Source organism: Anomalospiza imberbis, chromosome 27 (assembly GCF_031753505.1).
Source record: "Anomalospiza imberbis isolate Cuckoo-Finch-1a 21T00152 chromosome 27, ASM3175350v1, whole genome shotgun sequence".
Lineage (NCBI taxonomy): Eukaryota > Metazoa > Chordata > Aves > Passeriformes > Viduidae > Anomalospiza > Anomalospiza imberbis.
Genome location: NC_089707.1, coordinates 1012233 through 1033179, shown reverse-complemented (window position 1 = coordinate 1033179; position 20947 = coordinate 1012233). Strand labels below are relative to the sequence as shown.

Sequence of the window (20947 nt, the reverse complement as noted above, 5' to 3'; positions counted from 1 at the left end):
CTCCTGAAGGACAGCCAGTGGGGGACTGGTCCCCACGGGATACTCAGTGAGGGCCTGGTGCCATCAGGGTGCTGGATCCCCACTGGGAAGCAGGATGTTGCACTGCTGGAGAACTTGTCCTCACACTGGGAAACTGCTGGGATGCAGGGATGCTGAATCTGTGAGGATGATCCTTGGTGGGATACAGAGATGCTGAATCCGTGAGGGATGGTCCTTGCTGGAATACAGCATCCAGCTGTGTGTGGGCAGGCTCTGGTGCCCCCACACATCCAGCTTCAGCTCTGGCAGGTGCTCCCAGCACTGGGGAGGGAGCAGGGAGGGAGTAGCTGGGATTTGGCTTTGGCACGCAGAGCTCTGGTTTGTGCAGGGCTGGGCCCAGTGTCAGCCCCACACTGATCCAGGCAAGAACATCTGTGTGAAATGAGCCACAGTGCCATGGGGGAGGGACGAACTCAGCTCTCAGCACGGACTGTTGGAGTCAGGAGAGGGGAGCACGGAGTCAGCTGGCTGGGAAGCCTCAGAGGGAACAAGTAGCACAGGTACAGCCAAACGGCAGGAGGGGTTCTGGCCCTGGCACAGGGTGATGGGTGAACAAGAGGAGCTTGTACCACACAGAGCTGACACTGCTCTTTCCCACAGAGCAGCAAAGCTGGGACATGGGGTCCCCACGAGGTCCCCATGAGGTTCTCATGAGGTCCCCATGAGATCTGAGGAGAGATTCAGCCCCACGCTGCCCCCAAGGCTTCCTCAAATGCTGCTGTTGGACACCAGATACTGGGGGACAGCAGAGGGGTGTTTGTCCCTTCAGGGATTGGCACCAGCACCCAGCAGCTGGCTCCCACTGCTCTTCCTGCACAGGTGCCTGGTTCACAACAGGGGTGGGGACAGGTATTGTAGGGGGGAATTGCCCTTCCCTTGCTCCCAAGGGCATAAACCCACAGCCACAGACTGGTCAGAAGAGGACAGAAGGAAACTGCTCAGTCAAAGCCATGCAGGGACCCAGCAGCGATGCCGAGAAGGGAACCAGCAGTCCAGGTTCCCAGGGTCATATCCCGACCAGGGAAGGAGCCTCACAACTTGTGCCAGCAGCCTGTCCCAACACTGAGCACCCGGGCCAGGGACCACCGTGTCCCCCCCGAGAGACTCCTCCTCTTCCTCCTGGCAGGGAAAACCTCTGCCCTCACCCCCATCACAGCCAGACCCCAGCCAGGGCCTCGAGGGGAAACTGAGGCACGAGGGAAAGGACGAGAAGCCCTGATTCCAGGCACACACTGCTCCCTGCTCGTGCCTCCCACGGTATTCCTCCCCTCAGCACGGAGCCCAGGTTTGGCAGACCCTGATGACATGGCACTGCCATCATCGTCCCCTCCCACCCCATCACTCCCCCTTGTCCCTCCCCACATCCCGGCACTGCCAATCTGTCCAAGACCTCTCCACCCACCACATCCCGGAGGGGCTGGCATGTGCCGGCCAGGAGCCAGTGCCAGGCAGGGGTGGGGACCAGGAGCTGGACCAGGTCAGGAGCCGAAGGAGGGTGTGGGCAGGGCACGGGCAGCCACACAAGACAAGAACCGGCGAGGCCAGGACCGACACAGAGCGGACAGACAGACAGACAGACAGGGAGCTGCCGTACTTACAATCATCTGCCATTGAGAGGCGAGAGGAGCAATTGGAGAGAACAACCGTGACGTGAGTGTCGGCCCCCGCCTCCTCCATCCTCCCCAGCGCCAGCCCTGGCTGCCCCCACCCCCAACAGCGCCGTGGCTGTCCCCCAGCCACAGCACTCAGTGTCACTGCCCTGCCACTGCACCGCAGGCCTCCACAGCCCCCGAGGAGCCCCATCCTCACCTGCCCGGTCCCTCCTGACTGTCGGGGGAGGGCTTTGCCCCAGGGGGCTCAGTTCCAGGGACCCCAGTCAACACTTGGCTCTGACACAGACCCCCAAACCACCAATCTGTCCGGCCACCCTGTGGGCTGGCACCCAGGGACACCTGGGCAGGATGTCCCCTGCCCGAGGGACAGTCCCAGCACAGCTTTCTCCAGGGACTGTCTGCCCTCAGGAAAATCACCCAACAGAGCCACATGTCTATGCCCTCTCCTCTGCCCTAGCACTGTCTCCACATCCCAGCTGGAAAGAGACTGGGATGGGGACCGGCACTCAGTGGCACCAGCATTCCTTTAAGATTTGGCCACCTTTGGCCAAGGGTGTGTGAGCCCAGTTAGAAGCAACGTAGGGCTGACCTGAGCCAGGCTCAGGGCTGTGACACGGTGACAGTGAGGTGGCACCACTGAGGGCTGACATCTGACATGTCATCACTGTGCTGTCCCTCACAGACACAGCACAGGAGCTCCACAGTCCCAGAAAGGTGACATAAAGGCAGACAGCTCCAGTAACTCCAAGGAAGAGCCTGAGCTTTGTAATGGTGACAAAAGCCACCAAAGAGTGACAGGTGTTTGGCTGGTTGAGAGCACTCGGTGTCACCCTTTCCTGCCTGACTTCAAAGGAACCACCTCAGGAACCTCCAGGTGCAGGGGGGGCAGACAAACAGCAATGTGATGCGGAGCCTCTGAGAGGGACCATTCCCTGGGTTTGCTCTGCTTTCCTAAACCCCCCAGGAGCAAGGAACAGCTCAGCCCTTCTGGGGAATATGTCCCCCCATCCTCATGAAACCCTCAGCAAGGTGAACAGGCAGCATCTGCCCAAACTCCAGGAGCCCCTGGATTCGCCTCCTGGCACAGGGAGCATGCCCACAGCCAGTGTGGATCAGTGTGGCATGGGATGCTGTCCCAGCTCTGAGGGAAGGATGGATAAGAAAGGGCCAGTGTCCCCTCTTGATGCCACAATGGAGGTGGCAGGAAGGTCCTTTGCCAAAGCCAACCAAGAAGGTTCTGGAGCAAGGATGACCTATCTCTCTTCCATTCCTTCCCTGGCCAGGAGCTGGACAAGAGTTTGGAGATGTCAGTGAAGTCCCCACCCTCTCACATGCCAGTGAGGGCACGTGGTCAGCCATGTCCCACACTGGCCCCAGTCAGTCACCTGTGTCTCAGGATCCCTGGTCCCTCTGCCCATCACTCACCGTCTGGTCTGTGAGTGGGGGTAGGACAATGGTCTTCTCCATGGTGTTCATCACCAGCTTCCAGAGCTCCTTCAGCACCCGCTTCAGCACCGTCTTCTCGCAGATCTTGGCAAAGAGCGTCAGGCTGCACAGAGGAGATCCCACGTGTCACCCCTCCCATGTCCCCTCTGCATGTCCCTCGCACTGCCTGGCGAGGCCAGGAGGGGCAGGGTGGGGGTTCCAGCTGTCCCCCACACTCACTTGCTGTCCAGCAGGTCCATGATGGGCTGCAGGACGTTGTCAGCGTCCTGCGCGACGCTGCTGCAGGTGCTGGCGGGGACGTTGCCGGTGCCCTTCACCTGGCTCAGGATGTCACCCATCTGCTTCACGCACTCCTCGATGTGTGGCTGGAAACTGGGCACCACAACATTCAGGCAGCTCAGCATATCCCCCCAGAGCCGCCAGCCTGACCCCAGCCACAGCTTCGGGATCCCCAGACCTCTCCTCTGCCCACTGCCCCTGCCCTCTCACCCAGCTGTACCTGGTGGCAAAGACTCGGCTCAGATCATCCAGGACGTTGTTAAGTTTCACCTGCAGTTCCTTGAGGATATCACTGGCTTCTGTGTCCAGCTGCAAGAGAAAGAAGTTGTTGAAGCTGACAGGGTTCCTGAACCAGCCCTCAGGGAAGTTTCTGCATCCCAAATGCATCCTTGGGCAGGGTGAAGCCCTTCCCAGTCCGATATGGTGGGAGAGCAGGGTGCCATGGGGCAGGACAGTGTGACCCCACACAGGACTGAGGAAGGGGTCTGCTCCCAGCACTGGGGAACTGGGCAAGGGGCTACCTCGGGGGGGAAGGGAATGATCCAACCCCCCACAGGGCTCCCTGCTGGAACCCCCCATACTCACGTCCTTCCCACCCATGGCTTCAAACATCTTCTCAAGCTGGACACGGAGCTGCTGGATGTTGTTCATCAGGATGCAGGGCTGGAGGGGTGGGATGGAGAGGGGAGTCAGCACCAATAAATATGGCTGGGACAGCTGGCCCCAGCCCCAGGACCCTCCCACCTTCCACTGGGGGACCTGAGGATAGGAATGGCATGGAAGCCACCCTGGCAGCACGTCAGGAACTGCCATCAGGAAGGGACCGACCCACCCTGGGGCTGAGGTGACAGATGGGGCCACCATGTGAGGACAGCAAAAGGGAGATACATCACCACTTTCTCCTTCTCCTTGGAGCAGTATGAGGCAAAATCCTTGGAGATGATCTCAGCATACTGGAGCAGCACATTGCTGATGGTCTGCAGCCAAACAGGGAACCAAGGAAGACACCCAGACAGCAGCAACAAAGGGTAAGGAGGGAGAGAAGGAAACCATGAGTCCAACAGCAATGAAACAACCTCATATCTGGATACATACCCTCTGGCCTTGTGGATCACAGAATCATGGAATCATTAAGGTTGGAAAAGCCCTATAAATTCAAGTCCAACCATCAACTCAGCACCACCACCATGTTCACCACTAAACCATATCCTCAAGTGCCACATCCACATGTTTTTTAAGCACTTTCAGGGATGTTGACTTCACTGTCTCCCTGCACAGCCTGTGCCAGGGCTGGACAAACCTTTCAGTGAAGACATTTTACCAACATCCAACCCAAATCTCCCCTAGCACAACTTCAGGCCATTTCCTCTCAGTTCCCTGGGAGCAGAGTTCAATCCCCCCGCAGCTGTCCCCTCCTGTCAGGAGTTGTGCAGAGCCACAACATCCCCCTGAGCCTCCTTTTCTCCAGGCTGAGCCTCCCCAGCTTCCTCAGCTGCTCCTGGTGCTCCAGCCCCTTCCCCAGCTCTGTTCCCTTCCCTGGACACACTCCAGCCCTTCAGTGTCCTTCTTGTCATAAGGGGCCCCAAACTGACCCCAGGATTTGAGGTGGGGCCTCAGCAGTGCCAGCACAGGGGGGCAGTCACTGCCCTGGTCCTACTGGCCACAGCATTGCAAGTACAAGCCAGGTGCCATTGTCCTCCTTGTCCACCTGGGCACATCTGGCTTATGCTCATGCACCAGGAGCCACATGGGCACAGCCACTGGAAGGCAGATCCAGCACAAGTGGTCTCCATGGGCAGCTCCAGCACAGCTGCAAAGGCAAAAGCCACCAAACCTGCATGCAACTCCCTCCTAAATTGCAAGCCAGTTTTAATTCATCTATATTAATTAAGCAAATAACTCATAAATTAGCTCATAATTAATTAATTAATATCCTGTGCTAGCAGAACTGGGAGTGTCCCAGGGTGTGTTGGTAGCATATTGGCTGCCCACAGCTGGATGGAGGCGTCACAGAGAGCCCAGGAGCCCCAGCCAGGCTGGCACTGGGGTCCCAGGGGTGGTGCTGACCCCCGCCCTGGCAGGTGCCCACCTTGGCAAACCGTCGCATGTAGTGCCCCACAATCTGGGGATCGGGGCACTCCAGCTTCTTGATGATCTCAAAGCTCTGGTTGAGCTGGGAGAAAACATCCACCACGGAGCAGGAGAAGAGCGCGTGCTCTGAGGTCTGCTGGAACTGTAGGAGTGAGACGAGGCGTCAGCAGGATGTGTGGGGGAGATTTTGGCCCCAGTCAGGACATACTGGGCATCAAGGGACAAGCCCCTTGGCTCTGAGACTGCGTCCCTAGTCCTGTTCATACCCCATCCTTCTTGTCCCGCTCCAGTGCTCCGTGCAGGAAATCCCGTGACACCTCTTCATTCTCATCCAGCCACTGGATGACGAAGGGCTCAAACCAGCTGGAAGAGAGACCCATCCATGGTGAGGCCAGCAGCCCTCGTGGTGGCAGTCCCCCTCCCCGGCCCCAGGGCTGCACTCACGCAGGGTACTCGGGCACGCGGCTCTTGAAGGAGGGCAGCTCGGTGACGTACTCGTTGTACAGCCACTTCACCTTGAAGTGCAGGTTCATGTAGTCTGCGCTCTTGCACAGGCGGTGCTTCTCGTGCTCTGCACGGGGAAAGGGCCTGGGGCTTACTCTGAGTCCCAAATCTGGAGCGTGGCTCCCCAAGGGCAGCTCCAGGGTAAAAAGGTGGAAGTGCTTTTGCGGGGGGTTAAGCTACGCATGGTGTTGATGAGGAGATGAAATGGGTTTGCCCAGGGAACAGGGGAGGTGTGAGCTGAGGACAGCTCCTGCCTGGGTCCTCCCTCTCTGGCTCAGGGTGGCAGGTGGGACTCACCCTCCATCGCATACTTCATGTCCTGAGCAAAGAGGTTCCACATCACCTCAGCGCTGATCTTCCCCACGTTCAGTTCCTGGGGGAACCTGGGGCGAGGGGAGAGTGTGAATCACAGAATCATTTAGGGCGGAAAAGGCCTCCAAGGTCATTGAGTCCAACCTGTGAATGATCCCCCCCTTGTCACCCAGCCCACAGCACTGAGTGCCAGACCCAGGCCTTCCTTGGACACCTCCAGGGGTAAGGACTTCAGACTTCCCTGGGCAGCCCCACACAATGCCTGACCACCTTTTCCATGAATTCTTCCTGATGTTCAACCTGAACCTCCCCTGGCACAGTTTGAGGCTATGAACATAGGGTGAATCAGCCCTCCATGTGGACTGACATCCCTCACACACCTCCCAGCAGCCTCAGCCTTCCTATCTGTAGAATGGATGTTATAATCACTTCCAAAGGTCTCAAGATCTTAGTGCCTCCACATGGGCACCCTCTGTGGGCACAGCAGTGTCCCCTTCTCCAGCATCTACTCACTGGTTCAGGCAGGGTGTGTAGGAGTTCTTGTCTTCCTCAATAATGGAGACAATCAGGGTGATGAGCTTTGACCAGAAATCCAGGTTTTTGATGCTGGGGCCCTGCTCCTCAGGGGGCACCTCGCCTTTCTTAGTCTGGAGGGGCAGGGACACAGTGGAGAATTTGGTCACCCAGTGCAGGGCTCAACTTTGTGTCGGGGCTAACAAGGGAGCAGGAGGGAATACCCTGGAGGCCCCATGCAACCCCCTCTTGTCTGTCCTGATCTCAACCCCACATCTCAAACTCCAAGGCCTGGGGATCATTCTGCACAGGACTGAGCGCTCTGGAGAGGGAGCAGGAGCATGAGGAAAAGGAGAAGGGGATGGGATGGGGAGGCCAGTGCCCAGGATTCCCCCTGCCCCACACACCGGGTCTGTCTGGTACTCGCGGCTGTAGAGCTCGTGGCAGTTGTTGAAGATGTACTCGTAGGTGGAGTTGAGACAGGCCTTCACACAGTCCTTCACCACCTGGCTGGCTCGTGGGGGACTCTGCAGCTCCTGGACCTGGTGTGTGGGGAGAGCATGGTGTTTGGAGCACCCCCAGACACCCACCCGGGAGCACCACAGGCCAGCACAACCCCAACCCGCAGAGAACCAGGGCCAAAGAGAGTCAGATCCCCCGAGGGATAGGGTGAGTGGGGCCCCCAGCAGTACCTTCATCCGAAAGAAGGTGATGCTGGTCAGCAAATCCACTGTGGACTTCAGGTCCTGCAGCCGTTCGGGGCTGCTGGCAGGGAAGTTGTTCTGGAAAGGAAAGAGGGGAGTTGCCCTCAAAATTCACAAGGGCAAGTGAGGGAGCAGCCACCCGCTGCTTCAGGTGGGGACACTGAGGCAGGGCAGACACCTTACCCGGTACATGGAGAGGTCGATGCGCAGGGAGTTGTGCAGCTGGTCCAGGAGCTTGACAAAGCGATCTTTCTGTGGAGAAACGCCCCGGGGGCAGGTGAACAGGGCAAAGGCGGCAGGGACCGACCCCCCCGCCCTTGTCTCTCTCTGCTCTCCGCTCAGCCCTCTCCTCTCCTTCCTGCCTGCCTGCCTGCCTTCTTTCTGAGCCCTGAATGGGCAGGACTTGTCTGCAGAGAAGAGCATCTCCTTGCTGGTGGCTGGGGCTCACTCAAAGCCCTCAGCAGCTCCTGGGGCACATGTGGCCATGCCAGGTGCTGTTCAGGATGGAGAGGTGACACCACGTGTCCCCTGTCATTGCTGGGAGACTGACAGGCTGCTCTGTCTGCCCTGCCCACTGGAACACCTCTGAGCCTGGGCTCAGGACAACAGTTGGGAGAGGGGCTGAAGGATCAGTAGCCCCTCAATTGGGGCTTTCCAAGAGCTCAAGAAAAAGGGCAGGGAAAGGATGTGCAGTGCTTGCCCATCTTCAGGGTGGCCCCAGGAGTTGGACATTTCCATGGACTCCTCACTCACTCCACTGGGCTGCATCAAGGGACATGGGCAAGAAACACCCCATGTCGGGGGTCTCCGCTGGGGCTGAGGGGCTGTAGTTCAGCTCAGCCCAGCTCCCACCCAGGGAGCACAGGGCAGAAGGATGTAAATCCCATCTTGGGTTGTGGATTGGATCAGGGGTCAGAGCTGGTGGCAAAGCAACTCATCATAGAATCCCAGACTGGTTTGGGTTGGAAGGGACCCTAAGGACCACCTTATTCTACTCCCTGCCATGGGCAAGGACACCTTCCACTAGTCCAGGTTGCTCCAAGCCCTGTCTAATCTCATCTTGAACACTTCCAGGGATGAGACAGCCACAGCTGCTCTCAGAGCAACCTCAGTCCTCACTCCCTCACAGGGAAGAATTTCTTCCCAATATTGGCCCCAAAATGTTGTTGGGGAGCATTTCCCTTTGCATTCCTGCTGGTGGAGAGGCTTTGGACAGCCATGAGGGCCTCCCATGAGAGCCCTGGGTTCCCCCCTCAGCACTGGCTGTGCGGGGTCAGGGCTGACCCGCAGGGCTCTGGAGAGTCCGGAGCAGCGTCTGAGTCCTGGGATAAGAGCACAGGGGTGGGAGGGGCAGCGAGTCCTTGGCTCGGCCATGCCCACAGCCTGTGCTGGCCACCGCAAACCTTCGGCGCTCGCGGGGATGGGCCAGCCGGGCCCTGGGCTGGGCCGTGCGTCCCCAACACCCAAGGAGTGGCTGCAGCACTCTAACACTGGACACGATGGGTTAAAGCGACACGGCCGGGCACTTTAGGACCCAGCCTTAGGCTCTCTAAAAAAAGAGAAAGAGACAAGTTTTTAATATCCTCCATGTTAGAGAAAAGGCGGGTTTTTGGTTTCCTTCTCTTGCGTGATCCGGAGGCACAGCTCGCTCGGCTCTAGCTACCTCTGCAACAGGAACGTGGAGGTGAGCCAAAGCTGCCCGGAGCTGTGCTCGGCCCTGGCTGTGTCCCTGGCTACCCAGCACCTTGCTGCACCCGGGGCTGGGCACTGACCCTGGCTCGACCCATGCACACCCAGAGCGACCATTTCCTGCCTCAGGGATGGCATGGGTGGGGCAGCCAAGGTGAGGGCTCAGCCCCTCCTTGCCCACGTCCCCAAGGGGCACCCATCCCTGCCACAAACTCGCCCCACTTGGCACCCAGTGGTGCTGCACAACTGGCTGAGTTTGCAGCAGGCTGGGGTCCCCCAAAGCACACGAGGCTGTGCAAGGCCCCCCAGAAGCGCAGGGGTGGGTCATGGCCACATGCTTCTGATTTGGCCACCAAGATGGCATACTGCCACCCAGGGTCCCAGTTTGCTCAGGCTCCCATAATAATTCAGGGAGCAAATTTAGCCCTTCTCCTGGGAAGGTGGTGGCTCTTTTCCTTCCTGAAACACAGGAGTGGGACAATTTTTGGGGCAAGCAGGGGCTGACCCCACTGCTGCCTGGCTGCAGCATGGACTGGGGTGCTTTGCACAGCTCGTTTTGCTTCCTTAGCCCCCCACCCCCTCCCAAAGAAAGGAGAGAAAAAGAAAAGAGCGTTTACGTACCATGGGACTTACCCCGAAATTGGAGGCGGCAAAGCGGTCGGAGGCGTTGGCATTGCTGGAGGCGGTGGTGTGGGCGTAGTAGGCGTTGATGTTGGCCAGCAGGGTGCTCATCACCGCCGGCACGCCGGGGCACATGTACTTGGAGGAGAGGCAGGCAAAATGCCTACGGAGAGAGGTGGCAGCTGAGGGTTTAGGGCCATAGGAAGGGATGCTGGGTTTGGGGTGCATAAATCATTGAATCCCAGAGCATCCCAAAATGGAAGGGACCCACAAGGATCATCAGTGCAGCCCCTGTCCCTGCACAGACACCCCAACACCCCCACCCTGAGCATCCCTGGCAGCGCTGTCCAAACGCTCCTGCAGCTCTGGCAGCCTTGGGGCTGGGACCATTCCCTGGGGAGCCTGGGCAGTGCCAGCACCCTCGGGGGGAAGAACCTTTCCCTGAGCTCCATGCCAAGGCCTGGCCCAGCTCCAGCCCTTCCTGGGCTCCTGTCCCTGTCCCAGAGCAGAGCTCAGCCCCTGCCTCTCTGCCTCCCCTCGGGAGGAGCTGCAGCCCCCGAGGAGCCTCCCCTCAGTCTCCTGTGCTGCAGCTGAACGAGCCAAGTGCCCTCAGCCGCTCCTCAGACCCTTCCCAGCTCCGTGTCCCTCCTTGGGACACTCTCCAACAGCTTCGGGTCCTTCTGACCCGAAGGCCCAAACTGAACACAGGACTTGAGATGAGGCTGTGCCAGAGCGCATTGGGAAGGGGAAGGATGGGTGCACAGATCTGGGGCCAGTCTGCACCCATGGCAGGGAGGTGAGTGCCAACGGCAGCCGGAGAGGAAGATGGAGACAGTAACCCTCCACCTGGGGGGTGGGTGCAGCCCCTCTACACCAGACTGGGGCAGGGGACTCACGTCATGGCCTGGTAGATGGACTCCACCCCATAGCGCATGGCAAACTCATCCACGATCTCCTGTGCTGTCTCATCAAAGTACACCTTCCATGCATCATCCCCCTTTGCGTCGGGGATCTTCACCACCCCGTTGTTTTGCAAATCCGTCACAAAGTGGAACAGGTTCTGGAGGTACAAATGAGTCCTGTCAGCTCCTCAGGGCAGGGGGTGGCAGGGTGGCACTGCTGGGGAGGGGGCCGTGCCCCCTGTGCCTGTCTGGGCTGCTCACCTCATGCAGGCAGGTGTACTGAACGTGGTAAGGAGCCACCTTCTCCTCGCCCTTGATCTCCACACTGATGTGCAGCCGGATGGCTCCCGACACTGCAGACTTGTCTGTGCGCTTGTCTGCGGGTGCAGGGAGAGGGACAAGCTGTCAGGCTTCCCTGGGGCAACCCTGCTCACTGCCAGCTCCAAAGAGGGGCAACAATACTCTGGCACAGGGCCAGGGCTGAAGGGACACCAGCACCACGTGCAGCCAGGCTGGGGTGGGATTTGGCCACATTTCCAGCCACTAGAGACATGGTCTTTTTGTGCCTTGGTTTCCCTTCTGCAGGAGGCTGGTGTTCTAGAACCTCCTGGGTAGAGGGTTCTCAAAATGACCCTAGGAAAACACTTTATCCTGATGGATATTGGTATTAAATTGTTTCTAAGGGCAGACCCTGCTGCAATAGCCTTCATCCTGTGGCTGGCAGCACTTTCCCCTCGGAGTCCAGGGCAGGGGGGCCCAGCAGGAGCAGGATGTGTCACCCCTGAGCCCAGGGCGAGGGTCCCAGGCTGTGCTGCTTACCGAGGTTGTACCAGACGTCCATCTCCCCGCTCAGGGTCCGGACCTCGATGATGGTCTGGCCCAGGAAGTCATCGGATTCCCTCTTGAAGCGCTGCTTGACGCGGGACTTGATGTCATCATCCTCGTCCCACACTCGGACCTTGATGCGGTCAGAGGAGTTATGGCACTCGCTGGGGAGGTGACAAAGGGCAAGCTCCAGCACAAGCAGTGAAACCTTTCCAGCTACTCCCCATCACTGCTTCCCTAAGCAAAAGGGACTAGCACAAAGCAGGAACTGGGGAAGAGAGCAGATGCAGGGGCACCAACCCCCTCCTAGTGGGCTCTGTGCCACACCCAGGCAGCCCCAGCACAGCCTGGATCAGCCCCTGGAGTCACATCCTCATGGCATAAAACAGAACCCCAAGGGACCCTAGCCCCTCAGTGGGGGCAGGATGAGGCCCAGCTGGCTCCCCCCACCCTACTGGGACATGGCAAGAACCAGCACAGCCTAGCAGAACCATGAGTGGCCAGGGAGGGGAATGGGGAGACTGGGGGTGAACTTACAAATGGAAATTCTCCTCCCAGACTGGGTTGAGATTGCCGTAGATAGTTTTAGTCCTTTTTTTTGTCTTTCCAACCTGGACAGTGACATAGGGGTCACTGGAACCTGTCTTATCCTTTGCTTGCAGGCCCTGGGCACAAACCACTGCAGCACAGCACAGCACGGCAGAGAGAACAGACAGAGAGAAGTCAGTGCCACAGCCACACGAAGATCCCCGAAACAGGCACCTGTGTCCCCCCAGGGGCTGAAGCTGCCTGGCAGAATGAGGGGTTGGGCAATGGGGACATTCCCAGGGTCCCCAGTGCTGAAGGTGACAAGCTGCTTACCCGTGATGCTGATCTTGGCTGACCATTTGGAGGTGCCATCCAGGACACTCTGCTTGACCGCCTTCATCTGCTGCGTGTGTGTGGTCTTATTGACCCCAAACACCTCCTGGATCAGCTCAAATATCTCTGGTTTGTTGCGCTCCCGGATCTTCATGCGGTCCTTGAGCACCATGATGATGTTCTGGGTCCGGTCCTCTGCTCCATGCTTGGAGCTCTTCTCTGCCGCTCCTGGGAGAGGACAGGCATGGGTGAGATGGGCTGGGGGGCTGGTGGTACCCAGGAGAAAGACATGAGGTCTCACAGGTTGGCATGGTGGGCTTGGGGACAGGGACAGGAGGAAATGGCTTCAAGTTGCACCAGAGAAGGTTTATGTTGGATATCAGGGGAAACTTCTTCCCCAGAAGTCTTGTCCAGCCCTGGGTCAGGCTGCCCAGGCAGTGATGGAGTCACCCCTGGAAGTGTGCAAAAAACATGTGGCTGTGGCACTTGAGAACACTGTTTGGAGGTGACCACAAGGGTGATGAGTTGATGGTTGGACCTGATAATCTTAAAGGTCTTTTCCAGCCTTAACAATTCCATGATTCTATGATTCCATCCATGAATTGATTCGAACCTGGAGGGATCTATCCCCTGCCCAGGACGAGTCTGCTCTGCCCACCACTTCTCCCATGCCCAGGTCAGGAGCGGAGCTCTCTGGGGCTGCTACCTCCTCCCTCTGCAAGGTGAGAAGGGACAAGGCTGAGGGCCCCAGGTCCTTACTCTGCAGGCAGTCAGCGTTGAGCAGGTCCTGGCACTTCTCGTGGCACTTGACGCCGCACTCGGCACAGCGCATGCCCTGGCGGGCAATGCCCCACAGCAGCCCCTCACACTCGTAGCAGTAGGTGGGGGTGGTGGCCGTCCACACCTCAAAGTTGTGGGGCGTTGTGCAGGAGATGGGGTACACTAAGGCTTGCAGGGTCTTCTTGTAAACATGGTTTTTCTGTGCAGGGACAGGGGAGAGAGGGGGAGAAACGCTGAAGCAGGGCAGAGGATGCACTTGGGGACACTGATTTCATGGTGGTGGTGCTGGGTTGACAGTTGGACTTGATGATCTTATAGGTCCTTTCCAACCCTAATGATCCCATGATTCTATCCCCAGGTGCTGCCATGAGCATCCCAGATGCTCAGGCATCACCAGAGGATGCTGGTGGGGCACAGACTCTGCACCTCCACTGCTGGCCTGGCCCCTGAGGCTCAGTTTCCCCCTCCCATCCATCCCCAACCCAGACCACCCCAGCACCTACCAGCTCCTCATTGTTCAAGGTGCTCGAGGCCAGCGCGGATGTGATTCCCGCTTTCCTGGACTGGACCAGGGACTGTGGGAAAGAAAGTGAGTTCCCAGATCCAGCAGAACATAAGAGCTCCCTCCTACACCCCCAGTGGCTGTGAAACACCCAGGACAGACCCTGATCCCAGACAGGGAAGGGTCCTGGCTGGATGGGGGGCAGTGGGGACAGCCCAGCCCCCAGTGCTGCCAGCACTGCTGTGCAGTGGGACTGGAACCAGTGCAGCAGCCTATGACATTCCCAGTTCAGCCCCAGTGGGGCAGAGCCTCTCACCACATGTCTGAGACCCCTGGGGAGATGGGGTGGGTGGCACTTACCATGGCCTGTGGGCAGCCAGGGCCAGCGAGGGGGGAATAAAAAGGTATTAGTGCAAAGACTTCCCAGGAGAGCCCCTTCCCTGCCAGAACCAGTGGGAATTGGGGAAACACCCCCTCATCCAGCACTGAGCAGTCCATGGTGGGGGGCAGTGTGTCCCCAAGCCACAGCACTGGCTGCAGCCTGCAAATCCCAGCAGGGAAAGGCAGCAGACCCCCAAACCCCACACACTGCCCACCTCATCACCCCCCACCCCCAGAACACCAACACAGCACAGTGCAGAAGCATCAGCAGCTGCCCAAGAGGGCTGGGGGCACCAAGTTGGGGACAGCAAGGGGGTGGGGGGATGGGGGGAGGCAGGTTGGGAACAGGAGGGTGGCACCCCAGGGAGGGACAAGGAGCTGACAGGGTGTAAAGAGAGGGGGAAGGGCACCTAATTCTGGGGGACAAGGGTGTCTTGTTTCCAAAATTGCTGTCTCTTGTCATCAGGAGCGAGAGGGGACCAGCAGAGTGACCCTGTGCAAGAGCCCAGGGACTGGAGGGGACCCCATCATGGGGAGCCCATACATCGGGGGTCTCCAGCCCCATACACTGGGACAGTGGGGACAGGAGCACAGGGTCTGAGCAACGTGGAAAAGCCACTGCCAGCCCTCCCCTGGTACGGGGGTCTGTCTGTCCAGCACCAGTGTGGTCCAAGCTGCATGGCTGTGGACAGCTTGGCATGGCAGCTGGGCAGGAAGGGACCAGGGATACAGCACCAGTAAAAAAAAGGGAAACCAAATACAGCCCTGGGAAACCTCAGGCTGATGCTTGGGGTAGGGACCAGAGCTCCGTTAAAGAGAAGCACCCTCGGGGTAGGGAGAGCCCAGCTCCCCACTGCAAGGAGGGCCAGGAGCCCCCCAGGCAGTGTGGGACACCCCCGCCCCTCTTTGGCAGGGCTGGGGGCACCAGGGCTGGCCGGCAGCCCCAAGGGCGCTGTCTCTTTAACCCCTCGCACCGCGCTCACCAGATCGCTGACTAGAGGGAGAGATTTGCGTCCAGGCTTAATGTCGGGCATGCTGTTAATGCAGCGCAGAAACCTTACAGCCGCCCCCCTGCCGCAGGGAAGGCCCAGCCAGGCCACAGGAAAGAAAACAGAGAACACAAGCCATGTTAGAGGCAGCTGGGGAGAGGGGCACGGGCGGCGCAGTCCGGTGGGGCGCAGCAGGAGCAAAGCTGGCAGCTGTGGGGGGGTGCCTTGGGAGGAACCTCACCAAATCGCTAACTAGGGGGATGGGTTTTCGCTTGCGAATGTCCGGCATGCTGTCTATAATGATCAGCCCACCACCAGGCCTGCAAGAGAGAGGAGAGTCAGCGGGCAAGGGGAACCTGAGGCAGGAAGGGGCCCCCTGTTGTTGCCCCATGGTCGCTCAGCACTTCAGAGAACCACGGAGTGGTTTGGATTGGAAGGGACCTTGAAGCCCATCTTGTTCCATGCCCTGCTAAGGCCAGGGCACCTTCCACTAGATCAGGTTGCCAACCTGGCCTTGGATACTTCCAGGCATGGGGCAGCCACAGCTGCTCTGAACAACCTGTGCCAGGGCTTCACCACCATCACAGGAAAGGATTTCTTCTCAATATCTAGGACTTGGTGAATATGACTGCAAAGCAACCCCTGTGTGGCCAGGGACCCACCCATGGGATCCCCATCCCCACCACCACCCCAGCCAGGGTAGGGATCACTGGACTAAAAACTAAGGGGAAAGGGATTTTGGCAAAAACGGTGATTTTTTCCCCACGTGAAGCTTAACAGTGAAACTCAGGAGAAAAACTGCCCATTTGGCTTAGTCAGCTTTGCCTTTGCAGTGTGAGGCTGGAGAGCTGGGGTTCCCTCTGGAACCCCAAAGGGGAGCACTGAGCAGGTGAGCCTCAAGTTTTGCTGCAAGAGAACCCAAGGCAGGAATGGAACTTCACAGCCCTGTCGGAAAGAAATCCCTGGAGTGATCTGGGGGCTCTCAGGCAACCTACCAGGTTCTGCCCAGATCCACAGCACGGCTGTCTGCGAGGGCAAGACAGGACTGAGACCTCCAGCCTGTCCAGGTGAAAGGCTCAGGATTCCCCATGACACCGCTCCATGAGGGAAGCAGGAGTGGCCGCCCCTCCTCATCCCCATCTCAACTCACCTCCTCACTCTCCCCTTCAGCAGCAGCTCTTGGGGTCACAGAGCAATGTCATGTCTGCTGGCTGCTCCAAAAGCACTGACCAGCCCCAACATTCAGCTCCAAAAGACTGGCCTCCCTGCATGCCCACAGCTCGGCAACCCTTCCCCACACAAGCCCATTAATGCTGAGCTCATTAATCACATCCTAATGAGGAGGGGGCTGAGGTCCCAGGGGGCAGAGTGTAGCCAGCTTCCCGTTGTACTCACCCGCCTTTGAACCACAGGGATTTTTCTCCATCACCTTCCCCGCGCGCCTGGAAAACAAGGGACAGTGTCAGGGCACAGCAAGAGCCACCAGCATGGGAACAGCCCCCCCAGAGCAGTGAATGCTCACAGCACTGAGGGGGCATGGAAGGATGAGCAGGGTGGGCAGAGAAAAGTGTGCCCCAAAACCAAGGGGAGCGCATCCAAGCCAGCCCTGGGAATAAATCTCTTCAGGAGGCTGACCTAGGTGAGCAAGTGGGTGGGCTTCAGCAATGGGGATGAGGTTGGCAAAGCAGGGGACATGGCTACACTGTGTGAAAATTCAGGGCTTGGGGGAGTGAAGAAGCATCACAAAGGCTCAGCAGGTCCTCAGTGACCCACAGCAGTTGGAAAGAAGAGCAGGGAAAAGCCAGAGCACACAGAAGAGGGTGTGTGTGCAGGGATCATCCAGCAGTGCCACCTACCCCTGCAGGCAGGGGATTATTTTGGAGGAGAAGGGCGGAGAGAGACCATCACCCCTCCTTCATGGGCAATCCCTGAGCATACACACACACACAGGGAAGGCACACACATGGCTGGGAGGTTCCAGGTGGACATGCTTACCTGCAGGCAGGCTACACCCCTTCCCTGCAGGAAGGGGAGACGCGGGTGCAAGGGCCATGGTGGTGGACAACTGAAAAGAGAAGCGGTGGGGAGGGGGATCGAGACCCCGGGGAGCGAATCCAGAGCCAAAACAAAAAGAAAAGATGGAGGATGGAGTCTAAAAACAAAACAAAATATTGTCAACTCAACAGAGGGGAGAGGGCGGGGGTCTTGCACCAGCACACGCATGCAGCACACATGGGGGATCCTCAGCACTCCCGGCCCCTCTGGGGTGCTCCACTTGGTGGGAATGGGGTTGTGGGCACCAGCGTTGGCACCACCAAGTCCGTGGATGTCCCTGGAAGCTGCCCAGGTGTGGAAAGAGGCCGTGCCCCCAGCCCCGATCCGTGGCCGTGGCCAGGGGGTCCTCACCTCCTGCAGCTGCATGCAGACCTTGTTGAAGGCTCTCAGCCAGTTGGCTTTGGCTCGTGCTTTGGGGTCCTGCACCTCCTCTTCTGCTGCCTCCCTGCAAGCACACACATCCCCTGTCACCTCCCAGCACAGCACCAGGGAGGGTGGAGCAGCCCCCACACCTCCAGCAGGTCTGAGGCTGCCATCTGGGGATCCTGATGTGCCTTGAGAAAAAAAAATTGCCTCTTGGTACCAAGAAGGACTGAAAAGGCAGCAGGACTCACTGCAAAGGGCAGCCACAATCCTTCTTCTAGGAAGAAGCCAGAAGCCTCCCCACCCTCAAGAGACCCTACTGTGGGCACCCAAGTGACACACAGGGACAGCTGGTGACATAAGCATGTGAATTAAACATCTTTTGCCCCCCATCTCCCCAGCACAATATCCTCTGGCCACTTCCCACCACAGCTTCCTGGGTAAAGAGCACCCAACACTCCAGTGGTTCCAAGCCCAGGGAAAAGTGTCTGCCTGGACATGCTGGGTGCTGTGGGGCTTTTTCTCCTCTCCTACAAGGAGACATGGAGAGGAACCCATGAGCCTTTTTCTCCTCTCCATCAAGACATGGAGGAAAAGAAAAGAGATCCTCCAAACATACCAGTCTCCTGGAGAGCCTGGTGTGATGTGACACTGGAGAGAGGAACCCCAAACCACTCTGGGAAGAGGCCATGGGGCACTCAGGAGATGAACCTGCTCAGACCTGGGGGACTCTGTCTGTGCTAACCTGGGATCCTCAGCATTAACCTGTGGTTCTCAGCACTAATCCACAGTCCCCAGTGCTACTCTGGGGTCTCAAAAGCTAATTTGGGGTCAACAGTGCTAATTTGAAGCCCTCAGCACTAATCTGGGGGTCCCAACACAATCTGGGGTTTTCAGCACAATCCATGGTCCCCAGCACTAATCCACAGTCCCCAAATCCCAGCACAGGACCCCTAAGCCCCCTGTCCAGTGGGCACTGCAGGCAGACATGACCTGAGGCCCCCAGGTTCCTGCCAGGTCTTGGGGTAAATATCCATTTTTTTAAAAAATAGCTAATTACACTTTGGTTTAAATTAGAGATTCCCGATTCCTGGTGTGTAATTTAAACTAAATAAAAGGCTGAGAAAGCCCATCACAGCAGTTCACCTCTGCACAGAGGAGTGTCACTCACTGAAAATGGAAATGGTCAATAATGATATTTGAATAATCTGTCCCCAAGACATGCATTATTCACATGCTGCACCAGGAACCTGACCACCAATTAATTCCCTTGTACAGCACAGGAGGCCATGGATGAGCTTTTACCAGGCCTAGGGAGAGGACTGACTTCTGTAAAGGAAATCTCCTCCTCTGACCAAGCTCCACCCAGGGTGCCAAGAGCCTGTGCCCCGGGATCCCATTCCCCCAGCCCTGTGTTTGTCCCAGGTTATAAACCTGCAGCCCTGTAGTCTCAGCGGGTTCTTTAACACCTTGAGCCACGTTTAGCACCAGGGGTGGCTGGGCCTGGGCAGCGTGCCCAGGGTGCTGGCTCTTGCCTGGGTGGCACAAGGTGGGCTTCCCCCACCTCGATGGCTCAGGCACCTGGAAAAGCTCCAGACACAGCAGAAGGTCCCTGGTCCTGCGCCAAGCACCAGCACCATCCCTGAGCCACCTCCAGAGCATCCTCAGTGCCTCCAGGCACAGCGCCATCCCAGGGACACCACAGGTCAGCTTCCCCTCCTACCTTTCAGCTGGTTTTGGGGGCTCAGTCTCCAGGGCTGCCTCTTGCATGGGAACTTCTTCCTCTGCCCGCTGGGCCTGGAGGGCCTCAGGGGCTTCCTGGGGAGCAGAGGTGTCCTTCTCTTCCTTCCTCTCCTCTTTCCTCTCCTCCTTCCTTTCCTGCTGCTGAGGCTTCTGCTGTGGGACCAGCTGGGGTTGCTGCTGCTGCTGTTGCTGCTGCTGTGGGACCTGCTGCTGCTGCTGCTGCTGTGGCAGGGGTTTCTGTGGTGGTGGGTATGTTTCATGCTCAGGGGGTTCATAGGTGTCCTGCTCCCGCAGCTCTTCTTCCTCCTCCTCTTCCAGCTCCTCCTCCTTGGGGTAGCCTTCCTCAGTCTCACTGTAGTCCTCAATGAACTCTTCCTCCTCCTCCTCCAGGTAGAGATCATCATCATCCTCCTCCTCCCAGCGCGGGGAGTCCTTGCGGTAGCTGACGGAGCTGTGGCAGGAGTGGTAGGAGTCCCCGTCCCTCTCGTCCAGCTCCGAGTCCCTCAGGCTCTCGTTCTCGAAGTCCTCGCTCAGCTGGGAGCTGCCCTGGCTCAGCTCGGCCGACGAGGCGTAGCGGCTGCTCCCTGTGGGGCTGAGGGGCGAGGGGACAAAAGGACAGGGCTCCCGTGGGTCCATGTCACCCCAGGCAGAGCCCCGGGGCCCTGCACCAGGGGCGGGAGGATGTGCAGCTCCCATCGGGAGCACTGGGCTCCTCGTCGTGGGAGCCAAAGGCACAGAACCAGGAAACTCCATCGGGTGGAACCAGCCCTCCAAGCAGGGGCACCCTGAGCTCCCTGCCTGTGCCTGGGCTCAGTGGGGATGGGGCTGACAGTGTCTGTCTCCTAGGTTCACCCCAGCCAGGGGTGGGGACAGCAGCGCCCCAGCCAGATCCTGCCTCCTGCTGCTGCCAGACACCCTGTCCTGCCCCTGACACACAGATCTGTCGCCAGTGCTCCGTGCAGCCCTCCCAGGCACCCCACCCCAGGACACCCCTCAACCCCCTCACTCCTCTTGACACCATCCCTACTCAGGGGGTCCCCTCTGCTCTTGCTGCCAGGCCAGACTCCTTCCCCCACCCCATCTGCCCCCCTGGCCCTTCCAGCCCCCTCCTCTCACAGCTGCCTGCACTGGGAGGCCCACAGGGGCCCTGTGCCCGGGAGGCTGCCAGGGACAGGGCAGCCCCATGGCTCCGTGGGGACAGGCTGACAGAAGCAGACATGCAGACAGGACAGGGACATGCCGAGGAAGAGGCCGACACCACGTCTCCAGCACTGGCAGCCAGGGCTCAGGGGGTGCGTGAGGGGACAAAGGTGAGGGGTTGGGCTGGGCAGAGCCCAGAGTGGCTGAGCCAGGTCATGGGAAGCCAGGGGACACCGCAAGGAAGAGGGTGCTGGGGGATGGCTCAGGCTGGTCGCAGCTGGGAGGGGTACTGGCATCATCCAGGAGCACTTGGGGCACAGGGATGAAGGAGACACAGCTCACACCTGGAAACCCCACACCTCCCCATCCTGATCCTGGCCAGAAATGGGAGAGGTGCTCTTGGCACATCGCAGGATCCCAAATCACTGCATGAAGCTTTTGCCCAGACAGGCACACCCTGGCAGCTGACCAGCAACAGGGGGTGGCATTTGAGTCCCCAGGGGCCCGGTCCCACACCCGCTGACATGACAAGGAACAGGCAGCAGTGCTGCCAGACAGTTGCAGTGCCAGCAAGCGGGACCAGGATGCTGGGACG

General features: G+C 58.8%; 1 protein-coding gene across 13 annotated transcripts in view; it reads right to left on the bottom strand.

Annotated features, from left to right (window-relative positions):
- Positions 1-20947, bottom strand: part of UNC13A (unc-13 homolog A) — a 37285-nt gene that overhangs the window by 7690 nt on the left and 8648 nt on the right. For 6 of the 13 annotated variants that reach the window (XM_068174045.1, XM_068174049.1, XM_068174050.1 and 3 more), the window contains 25 exons: positions 19193-19804; positions 17458-17551; positions 16447-16493; positions 15293-15371; positions 13683-13754; positions 13159-13378; positions 12400-12627; positions 12076-12217; positions 11533-11702; positions 10975-11090; positions 10708-10871; positions 9824-9974; positions 7685-7753; positions 7490-7579; positions 7205-7339; positions 6798-6931; positions 6270-6355; positions 5913-6039; positions 5735-5831; positions 5467-5610; positions 4271-4354; positions 3963-4040; positions 3598-3686; positions 3318-3470; positions 3078-3201 (listed from right to left, as the gene is read on the bottom strand). In XM_068174045.1, the coding sequence (XP_068030146.1) occupies positions 3078-3201; positions 3318-3470; positions 3598-3686; positions 3963-4040; positions 4271-4354; positions 5467-5610; positions 5735-5831; positions 5913-6039; positions 6270-6355; positions 6798-6931; positions 7205-7339; positions 7490-7579; positions 7685-7753; positions 9824-9974; positions 10708-10871; positions 10975-11090; positions 11533-11702; positions 12076-12217; positions 12400-12627; positions 13159-13378; positions 13683-13754; positions 15293-15371; positions 16447-16493; positions 17458-17551; positions 19193-19804 (3505 nt within the window). Of the gene's footprint in view, positions 1-1471; positions 1644-3077; positions 3202-3317; positions 3471-3597; positions 3687-3962; positions 4041-4270; positions 4355-5466; positions 5611-5734; positions 5832-5912; positions 6040-6269; positions 6356-6797; positions 6932-7204; positions 7340-7489; positions 7580-7684; positions 7754-9811; positions 9975-10707; positions 10872-10974; positions 11091-11532; positions 11703-12075; positions 12218-12399; positions 12628-13158; positions 13379-13682; positions 13755-15292; positions 15372-16446; positions 16494-17457; positions 17552-19192; positions 19805-20947 lie in introns of those variants that run through there. The other 7 variants (XM_068174044.1, XM_068174047.1, XM_068174046.1 and 4 more) reach the window with 2 other exon arrangements.